The sequence below is a fragment of the Phyllopteryx taeniolatus genome, unplaced genomic scaffold (genome assembly GCF_024500385.1).
Source record: "Phyllopteryx taeniolatus isolate TA_2022b unplaced genomic scaffold, UOR_Ptae_1.2 contig_94, whole genome shotgun sequence".
Taxonomy (NCBI): Eukaryota; Metazoa; Chordata; class Actinopteri; order Syngnathiformes; family Syngnathidae; genus Phyllopteryx; species Phyllopteryx taeniolatus.
The window spans coordinates 1-10,408 of NW_026903932.1; the positions used below are offsets into that span (position 1 = coordinate 1).

At 45.1% G+C, this 10,408-nt stretch overlaps 1 protein-coding gene across 1 annotated transcript; it reads right to left on the reverse strand.

Annotated features, from left to right (window-relative positions):
* Positions 1 to 69: 69 nt before the first annotated feature.
* LOC133474070 (zinc finger protein 691-like) lies at positions 70 to 9,635 on the reverse strand. Its single transcript, XM_061765424.1, has 3 exons — positions 9,480 to 9,635; positions 9,001 to 9,132; positions 70 to 1,095 (listed from the first exon to the last, which is right to left on the reverse strand). Exons 2-3 carry the CDS (start codon positions 9,125 to 9,127, stop codon positions 176 to 178), a joined length of 1,047 nt encoding a protein of 348 aa, XP_061621408.1. The 5' UTR covers positions 9,128 to 9,132; positions 9,480 to 9,635; the 3' UTR covers positions 70 to 175.
* Positions 9,636 to 10,408: the final 773 nt, after the last annotated feature.

Here is a 10,408-nt window from a genome sequence, read left to right on the forward strand (position 1 = left end):
AATTACTCAGAAAAACAGGAGTATCCAAGTGAATGCAATACGCTTCCGTAGGGAAAAGCTTTTTCTCCAGTGTGTGTTCTTGTGTGTGTTTTTAAGCTTCCTTTTTCGGAGAATCTTTGACCACATTCTGCACAGGCAAATGGTTTCTCACCCGTGTGTGTTCTTGTGTGACTTTTTAAGGTTCCCTTCTGAGAGAATCTTTGGCCACAAACTGAGCAGGAAAAGGTTTCTCACCAGTGTGGGTTCTTGTGTGTTTTTTTAAGGTTCCCTTAATAGAGAACCTTTGACCACAATCTGAGCAGGCAAAAGGTTTATCACCAGTGTGGGTTCTTGTGTGTACTTTTAAGTTTGCCTCTGCTGAGAATGTTTGACCGCAAACTGAGCAGGCAAAAGGTTTCTCACCATTGTGGGTTCTCGTGTGACTTGTCAAGTCGCCCTTCTTGGTGAATCTTTGACCGCAAACTGAGCAGGTCAAATATTTCTTCACAGTGTGTGTTCTTGTGTGACGACTTAAGATGACCTTCTGAGAGAATCTTTGGCCACAAACTGTGCAGGCAAAAGGTTTCTCACCAGTGTGGCTTCTCATGTGTTCTTTCAACTGACCCTTAGAATAAAAGGTTTTCCCACACTGAGAACATTTCCATCGTTTGTTGTCAGTGGGAGATGTCTCACCACCTTCAGACTGTTTATCATCATCATCATCATCATCATCATCATCATCCGTGCGAGGAGAGTGTGACGTCATGTCGTCACTATCTGACAGTGGAGCTAAGAGGCCGTCTGCTGGTGATCCTCCACAGCGATCTCCGTCGCCTTCCGTTGTCATGTGTCGACTTGAGCTGCTGCTTGGAGGCTCCGCCCCTCTGCTCTCCTCACTTTGACCTTCATCTTCACTCTTCAAAGACACACCAGTCACAGGAACCTGAATGATTTCTTCCTGCTTAACGTGGAGGAACTCTTCCTCCTCCTCTTTGATGTGGCGGGGCTTCAAGTCTTCTTCCTCTTTAATGTGACAAACCTCTTTGTCCTCCTCTTCCTCTTTAACGTGAGAGGAGTCTGGCTTCGGCCACTCAGGACGAAGATCTCGACTGACGTCTGCAAGACACAAGACGACAACACACGTGGGCCAAATCTCATTGAACTGCAACCTCTCTCCTTGATCCACATTTTCCACAATTTGGTCTACAATCGTATCATATCAAAATGTGTATTAGAGCTGGCAGGCCAGTATATAGCACATGCGCAACTAATGTTACAAATCCCAGAATGCTTTGTTAGTGTGTTGCTCCATCAGTCTAGACCAGCGAGCGCCCCCTTCCCTTTCTGTTGCGGTCGTTAGCAACTATGCTACCGGTCCTCCTCGGGCAACTTTACACTTCCCCTTTCCCAAAATGGCCAAACGAAAGATGAAAAAGGGGGAACTTCCAAGACAGGTGGGAGCCAGATTATCTGTTCACTAAAGTAAAAGACAGACCGGTTTGTCGTGTGCGCAGCAATGTGGCCATAACAAAGAATAGAACATTGATTGAATTCAGGGTTTCTCAACTCCTTGGCAGGGACTGTTCATCATTTGTTTGGATTTTTATTGAAGGACATTCTTATTTTTTGGGGTTGTTTTGTTGTTGGCCTTTGAAAAAAGATTTACCGTATTTTCACAACCATGGGGCGCACCGTATTAAAAGGTGCAGTCTCAGTTCCGGGGTCTATTTCTGTATTCAACACATACATAAGGCGCACCGTATTAATGGGCGCTGGCATGGTAAAACATACGCTCGCTTAAAACACACGGTAGCATGCATGCACGCTAAAACAATGTTTTTAAAAAGGCAGCGGGAGCAAAGCTGAGTTCGGTTGTACTTTATTGAAGTATTTAACAATGTATCCATCCATCCATCCATCCATTTTCTGTCGCGCTTCTCCTCACGCGGGTCGCGGGCGTGCCGGAGCCTATCCCAGCTGTCATCGGGCAGGAGGCGGGGTACGCCCTGAACGGTTGCCAGCCAATTTTAACAATGTACTCACGCTATTTTTTGGATCAATCCTCATCCGCAAATCCATCAAAGTCCTCATCTTCTGTATCCGAAATGAACAGCCGGCCAAGTTCTCCATCAAACACGCCGGGTTCCGGTCAGTCTCGTTGCCGTGCGAAAGCTCCAACAAGCATCCGCAACCCATTCACAAATCGCGGCGTAACTCGCCCGGCGCTGCCACCGAGTCTTAGCAAAGCGGTGTTCGCCATCTGTCATCCATGGCTCCCACGCCGCTCGCAACTTCACTTTGCCCTTTTCCACCGATGTCCAGCGGTTCGTCAAGCCTCCCGGAAGGATGGCAAGCCCCGAGTTATTGCCCTCGGTCGAACGGTGACTGTAGAGACGCTTCTCCCGGCTGTTCTTTGCTCATTAATCCATCGTTCGAGTTGGAAAACTAACTCGGGCCACCTCGCCTTGTTTCCGCGTTTTCTTTTTCTTTTTTTTCCCCGCGGAAACTCAGCTTCGTCTCCTTGACTTGGCGAAGCTCGATTTTCCAGCTTCCTCCGCTTGCGAACGGTGGATTCGTTGATCTTGAATTCTCTCGCGGCTGCTCGATTCCCACGTTCCTCCGCGTAACTGATAGCTTCGTAAGCGTGTCTCTTCGTAGGTGACATTTTCGGGGCGTCCTTAGCCAAACCGATGTTGTTTTGCACAATGCACACCCCGGAAATGCTCCCAGTCAGTCAAGCGGTAAAAAAAAATTCAAATTAAAATAAATCAAACAAACACCCCGTCGCGGGGGCGTGGCTTTTAGCGTCCTCCTTCACACACCCTGTCCTCAGCCACGTCCGCTTTTCCTCTGTGTAAGCAGCGTGTCGGCAGGAAACGCTCAAAAATAAATACAAATAAAAAGTTAAACGCAGCGCTCATCACACAACAACATTTATAGATGTTGGAACTCGGTGCACACGTAAGGCGCGTGCCCATTATAAGGCGCCCCGTCCATTTTGGAGAAAATTGAAGACTTTTAAGTGCGCCTTATGGTCGTGAAAATACGGTCATCAATTTGTCTAACTCAATCTACCTCCTTGTATTTTATCAACCTTCCAATAAACCTCCCTGTGGACAAGTGTTGATAATTGCCACTCAGGCTAAAACACTTCAAGCAATGCTCTGCTTTAGCCAATGTTTGTTGACATATATATATATTATATAGATATATATATCCACCCATCCATTTTCTTAGCGCTTATCCTCACTGGGGTCGCGGGCTGCTGGAGCCCATCCCAGCTATCTCGGGACGGAGCGGGTACACCCTAATTCGGTCGCCGGCCACTCGCAGGGCACCTGACTATATATCAAATCAATGATTCTACTGTATTCCAAGTTCAATTTTTGCTCCCAACACGAAGCAAAACAATCGACTGGCTGGTAATTACAAAAACCCGTTCGTCAATTAGGACCCTCTTTCATCAAAGTGACACTGATTTGTAAACGGAGGTCAACACTTGTGAACGCGTTCGGCCTCGCTGGCCCTACTGGCTCACGGCTGCTCCGAAGGCACCTCCACGTCCGCGTGGTAGACATCTTGGAGTTTTGGAGACTTTGAAGTGCGCCTTATGGTCGCGAAAGTACGCTACATAAAAAAGAAAGGGAGTCGGAGATAGATTCAATCGAAGATAGAGAGACAGAAGAATTCATGTTATCTATTTAGATACAAAACAACAAACAAATCCCACTGATGTCTTTTATCGCAAATTGGATTTCTCGTGTGTTGATAATATTAGTTTTTGTTTATTCCAGATTCAGTTTGTAAGCAAAATGTAAGTATGTTGCCATACGGTAAACTTTAACACTACATTCCTGCAGAGAAGGGAAACATGATTTTTCACGTAATATTGAGGTTGTCCCAATTTTTCATTTTGGCCCACCGTGAATTTGAGTTGGACACCCCTGGTGTAGTGGAACACTGGCCTGACTTTGGTGCGAGCAGCGTGGGTTCAGTCCCCACTCAGTGACCGGGCAAACGTGAGTGTGAATGGTTGTCCGTGTCTATGCGTGCCCTGCGACTGATTGGCGACCAGTTCAGGGCGTAGTCCCTCCGGTGCCTCCGCCATTGCATCATGAACAGCGATCTCATCCTCCTCCCACAGCATGTCATCCTCTGTGCCATCCGTGGCATTTGCCAGACAACTTTTTGGAATCCCCTGAAAAATATGTCAGGGGAAACCGCATCCCATGCGTCTTTTATCCATGCGTGTTTCCTTACATTGCCACCTGCAGTGAACGTATGAGTGCCCGACGGCATCCACATGTTCCATTTCTTCCGCATGTGCTTTTTAAAAGCGCGATTGCACAATACACCATCACATGCAACTGTGCAGTCATGCCACCAGGAATGATTACCAAGTCATTTTTATTTTCTTTGAGGATTTCTTTGATGGCTGGCATCCGGCACCAGCATTTTGCGACAGTCGCTTGTGGTCACACCAGACTGACCGAATCCAGTCCTTAGTAAGCGCCTCATCCATCCACCCTTTTGGGTGGCATCTCACTATGACGCCCTTTGGCCACTAGCAGTGGGTGGGAAGAGTTTTTCGTTGAAAGATTATGTATGGCTTCCTTTTAGTCACAACTTCTTAAACACCTACCCTACAATTCAATTATAACATGCTGGCAATTTTTGGACTTGAGTTCGTCGTCACATTTCTGTGGGGCCAATTATACATGACTTGTGCACTCAGTGTAGTAGTCTCGCCACGCTGCACTATTTGCATATCTGTTGTCGACCGATACCGGCCACTCGTGCCAGAGGAGCATCTGCTCCATTTGCACACTGACTGAGGAGTATCTGCAACATTTGCACAATCGACATTGTCCCAGATTATCACACTCCTCGCTTGAAGTCTCGGCGCCCCTTTGCACAACGGTCGTTGCACCGGACTATTGCAATATTAGTCATTCGAACTGCTCGAAGTGCTAGAGGCATCTTTTTGCACAATTGTCCAAAAAAAAATAATCAAAAATGTACCGGCATTACCAGATAACTAGCACCCCTTTATTGCTCAGTGACTGTTTTTTGTCAATGTCTTTCTGTCTCCAAAGTGTTCTCTGCCAATTGACCGTCTTTTGTCGTACTAGAGCGGCTCCAACTACTGGAGACAAATTCCTTGTGTGTTTTTGGACATACTTGGCAAAGAAAGATGACTCTGATTCTGATCTCCATAAGCGCCCAGCATTACAGCTAGGGTTGGGCATCGAGAACCGATTGGAACCGGGACTAACATTCCGGTTCTCCCGGGATCGCTCAAATTAAAAACATTTGGTTCCCAGTTTGGATGCGTAGAGTCCGCCCACCCCGAATAAGAAAGTGGTGAAAACCAAGGAGGAAGCGGCAAGAAGCAACAGAACAGAACGCGCATGAAGCCGTGCTTGTGCCCACGGCAGCGGTGAACAAAAGTGTTAATTATGTTAAAATAAATGACCAGTCACCACAGTGCAACACTTGGATTAAGATTATATTGTGCAAAGGAGGCTTTCACGATGTGTAGAAGTCTGACGCGCTCCCTCCGGCGCCGAGCCTCCGCCTACGCCGTGCGGAACTTCAAAGAAGTCAATTGGGCGAGTGAAGCTAAAATATGTCTATGGCAACATTGAGGCAGCGCACAAGTGAAACGCAGGAAAAAGTCATTGGAACGATACGATTCACGTAAATATCCTATTTTGAGTTCAAAACAGCGAATTTGGCCAAAAGGCAACTGATTTGCATGTATGTATATAGAATGCAGAGTCAAAAGTTCACTTTAGTTCATGCTGCAGGCTGCTAAGAAAATGGATGTTCCTAATTTGGACAGCCTTTATTTAAACAACGCAAACGTTTTTGACCTAGACCCCCGAAAGAATCCGAATCGAGAATCGTTTGGAACAGGAATCCAAACGAAGAACCGGAATCGGGACCGAAATCGCCCCAATGCGAACAATGCCCAACCCGAATTCAAATAAAGTGCTCTTTTTGGTTCCTCGGAGACTTGACCTTCACTGTTTTTCCGCCGATCTGATCGATTGTTGGAGCGTTTGGCAGATCAAAGATTGTTTGATCAGCATTTGCCGGGCAGCCAATTTCTTATTCTTGCTGCTTTCTCACCCCAATGATGAACTGCTGGTATTTTGTCAATTGATCCTCACAATTGGCCGGAAGACGACGTGCAATTGTTGTTCTGCGCCTAACAGACTCACATCAGTTAGCGGATGCCCTGAAGTCTTGGCTACCTTTATTCCTCATTATTCTCCAAGATTTGAGACAAAGTTCGGCAGTGTTGATCGCGCAGCCACTTGCCCTCTGCTCTACGATAATCTGCAGCAGCTCTTCGTCCACGTCCGGAAACTGTGGGACTTTCCCACGTCCCGAAGCTCTTGCATCTGCTCTTTGCTGGAAGATTTTCTCCTTCGTTTTCCTCCACAATCTCACGTTCCATTCCAATACTTGGAATTGCCGCGCTGCTTCGCGCGTTCCCACATCTTCGGCAGCGATGCTTTTTAAAAGTGGCCGTGTAACTAACCCTTGTAGTCTACATTTTCCATCTTAGGTTTGAAGGTCAAACAAACTTAAGGGTAGCCGTTTCTGCCGTTTAGTGCAAATAGCAAGAAACCTGCTACGCTAACGACAACAACAAGGCAAGCTGCCGCGAGCAGGTCAGGAATCTCAGACTGGCGGCGCACATTACCCTAATAGATATGCTTAACATGCGACATGACATAACATACTGGAATGGAAGTGTCTACTTTTTCACAACTCTTAGTACTGGTACAATATACAATGTATTTGTTCTAAAACTTATATTTAATGCGCTCTATTGACTGAAAATAATTCCAGTAATTCATGATTATTTTACATTTTACGGAATGTGTTTTTATGCCTTCTTGTAAATCGTATGTAACTGTTAAGCACTTTGGAATTGTCTTGTGTACCAATTCCAAATGTAGATCTACATCACCCCGTGGAATCATGGCGACGCATTCGTTCTATGCGGAAGAGATATGCATTAACCCGTTCACTGCCAGCCTTCCAAGTTAACATGGATATTTGACTTCTAAAGCCGTTCATGGCAGAGAATGTGTTAAATGCGGGAACGCAATTGTTGCCAAACTGCACACAGCCACCCTGAAAAAGAGAAACTACACTAAAGACGCACACACCTTCAAATTTGAAGTCGACCAGGACTATTTTATCACTTGGCTTTACATGATCAGGATTTTTGTGGCCGATTACCCATCAGCGAGTTTAAAAAAACCATAACCGATCACAAGATGGAGCAATGTGTCTATTTCAAATGACTTGTTCATTCACTGTATATACTTGTGTACTGTATACCGAGTATTTTCAAAAGGATTCTTGAGTCAGGTCATGTATTCTAATCAGTCAGGTCAAACCAACATTACGACATGACTGAAATAATGGATGCTAATTCACTGTAATTATATTACTTTATTGGAATGAAATGACTTCACACACACCGAAACTTTAGAGCATGATTCAACAGAACGCCAGCATGTTTACGTACAACTGTTAGTACTAGGACTAGCTTGCTAGGCTACATACCGTTTTGTTGCCTGCTTGCGAGCCGTATCATATTCAAAGTATGTGAACATACCTCAAGCAAGCCTTAAATGAACGTAACCTCCCGAGCACCGCTGACCACCACCACACGTTTTTCCCCATTTTGTTCTTGTAATACACGCGGCGCGATCCATTGTTGAGGTCGCCACCATGGCAACGAGTGTATCCGGTGGTGTTTGAGTAGACAACATGAAGCCCAGTGATCGTAAAAGATGAGATGCGGTGGTATCGGAATCAAATATTTCATTGCAATAGTCTGACATGTTGCAATCGTGAAAGACCAAATTTGTCTTGTAGTCTGATCCAGGCATTGCGTGTTGTCCGTCCCACATCGCCGACATCTTTGTTTTTAATAACTTTATTGGCAGTCAGATATTTACAGTACTACGTCAAAAGACACGCCACAGGGTAAAAAATACACTCGTTTTTGGATTCAAATCTACCGTACATGATGGCGACGCGGAGTAAATGTCTTTTGCGGAGCCGATTAATGACGGATAAAATGCTAATTATCGGCCCATACCCATCAAGCCGATCAGATCGGTGTGAAGTCTATTGGCTACCGGTACGCTGTGCGATCCTCCTATTGAAATTAGATGAGAACATGTTGAGTTTATTTTCCTCTGACAGGACCTGCAAAGTGACAACTGCGCACACGTACTTTGCGGTGATGAGACTCAAACGATATACAGTATAGTGCAGCAGCTGAGCCACGTAAAAAATTTAATATATGTGACAACGCACAAAATATATATGACAACAGATTTAACCGTAAATGAGCAAAAAAAAAGACAAATGAATCAAAAAGTTCTCTCTTCTTCACTCTCGCTAGGCTAACTACCTCTGTTTAATTCACTTTTCATGCTTGTCAAGCTGGATAATGAGTATTTACCAGCACCAGGGGAAACTAATGGGACGTTTTGTCACTGTAAAATGGGATAAATGTAGGATTCTGTAAAAACTTACCCAGATGTGGAGCTCTCCTCCTCCTCCTCCTCCTCCTCCATGACTCCAATGTGTTTTTGTTTTAGGTGCCGAATGATCACCGTGGTGCTTCTGTGCCATGCCAATCTCGCTTTGACAAAGTTTGCAAACAACACACTATTCGGCTTCGTGTAGAGACAAATGCTCCCACATTTTTGAAGACTTGGGTCAAATTGTTGTTTCATGGCTCCGTCATGTTTGAGCCCACTTTAGAAAAGAAGATGGCACACCTTTTTTGATGGCGTTACAGCAATGTTCATCGTGGGTTGCTAACATAATAACCACGCAACGACTCGATAATGAAACTCGTTGCCGCCACTTTCAATGAGCAATTTGTATACATTTTATACATGAATCGTCGCAGCCCTATGGAACGTCACACGGTGCCCACGTTATAAAAATTTGAATGCATTTCAGAAGTGAACAAACCTGCTCTGTGCAGCACAATTCGAGGCTGCAGATTGAATATAGCGTCCAGTAGTTGATGTTGTGGCTCATTCTCCTCTTTTGGGCCACAAAGTTCCTCCTCGTACTCTGGTGTCCTTCTTGCACACATTTTCGCTGTACGTTCAACAAAAGGACTCAGAACATTATTTTTGCTATTGTTACATGACATGATTTCAGTCGTTTAGACAAACAAAATGATCATGACAATCTCGTCGTTGTTGTTGTTTTCACATTTAAGTTTGAATATTAGATATTGTGGTTCGCAGGTGGCGGAAAAAGAGCACTTTAGGCTCACGCTGGAACTGCTGAGCGACACGTTGATCAGAAACGCGTCTATTTGTTAGCATGCTAAGCTAAGCTAAGCTAGGCCAAGAAGCTTCAACGTGCACCGAGACGACGTCAACCGGACACGAAGATTGAACGAATGATGTTTTAGTCCAGTAAAGTAGTGATTGACTTACTGTGACAAGGATTCAGCACGTTCGCTGCAAATTCAGGACATTTTGAATGAAGCACGTAGAAGTGGAGAAGAGCGCGTGATTCCGGCTGAGACCAGTGTTGTCCATAGATATGAACACTAGACAAGCGAGCCTAACCAACGTGCCTACTTGGCGGCCATGTTGGGGAGGCCGTTGTTCCCATAGATGGCAATGCATGGATGCTCAAATTAAGTCGAAACTTGCTCATTTCGCAACCGATATTGATGAGGGTTACTGTTTTGTCAACGACGAAGCGTATGATGTCAATAGACATCCTTTAAAAAAAAACACACACCTGTCTATACAAGACTTTACAGCTCACAATGCACGTCAGAGCAAATGAGAATCATGAGGTCCAAGGAACTGCCTGAAGAGCTCAGAATCAGAATCAGAATCATCTTTATTTGCCAAGTGTTTCCAAAAAACACACAAGGAATTTGTCTCCGGTAATTGGAGCCGCTCTAGTACAACAACAGACAGTCAATTGACAGAGAACACTTTGGAGACAGAAAGACATTGACAAAAAAAAGAGAAAAAAAACAGTCACTGAGCAGTAAAGGATTGCTAGTTATTTGGTAATGCCGGTACATTTTTTTTTTTTTTTTGACAATTGTGCAAAAAGATGCAGAGTCCTCTCGCACTTCGAATGACTAATATCGCAATAGTCCGGTGCAATGACCGTCGTGCGTCGAGACTTCTAGGAGTGGATGCGGTTTAAAGTGACGAGTAGTGCGATAATCTGGGACAATGTTGATTGTGAAAATGTTGCAGATACTCCTCAGTCGGTGTGCAAATGGAGCAGTTGCTACTCTGGCAGGAGTGGCCAGCATTGGTCAACAACAGCTATGCAGATAGTGCAGCGTGGCGAGACGACTACACTGAGTGCACGAGTCATACATCATTGGCCCCAC

Excerpts from the sequence above, each read along its gene's own strand:
- LOC133474070 (XM_061765424.1), bottom strand. The coding sequence starts at position 9,127 with ATGTGTGCAAGAAGGACACCAGAGTACGAGGAGGAACTTTGTGGCCCA. Across the intron at positions 1,096-9,000 it reads AATTGTGCTGCACAGAGCAG|ACGTCAGTCGAGATCTTCGT; the intron begins GTTTGTTCACTT and ends TGTGTCTTGCAG.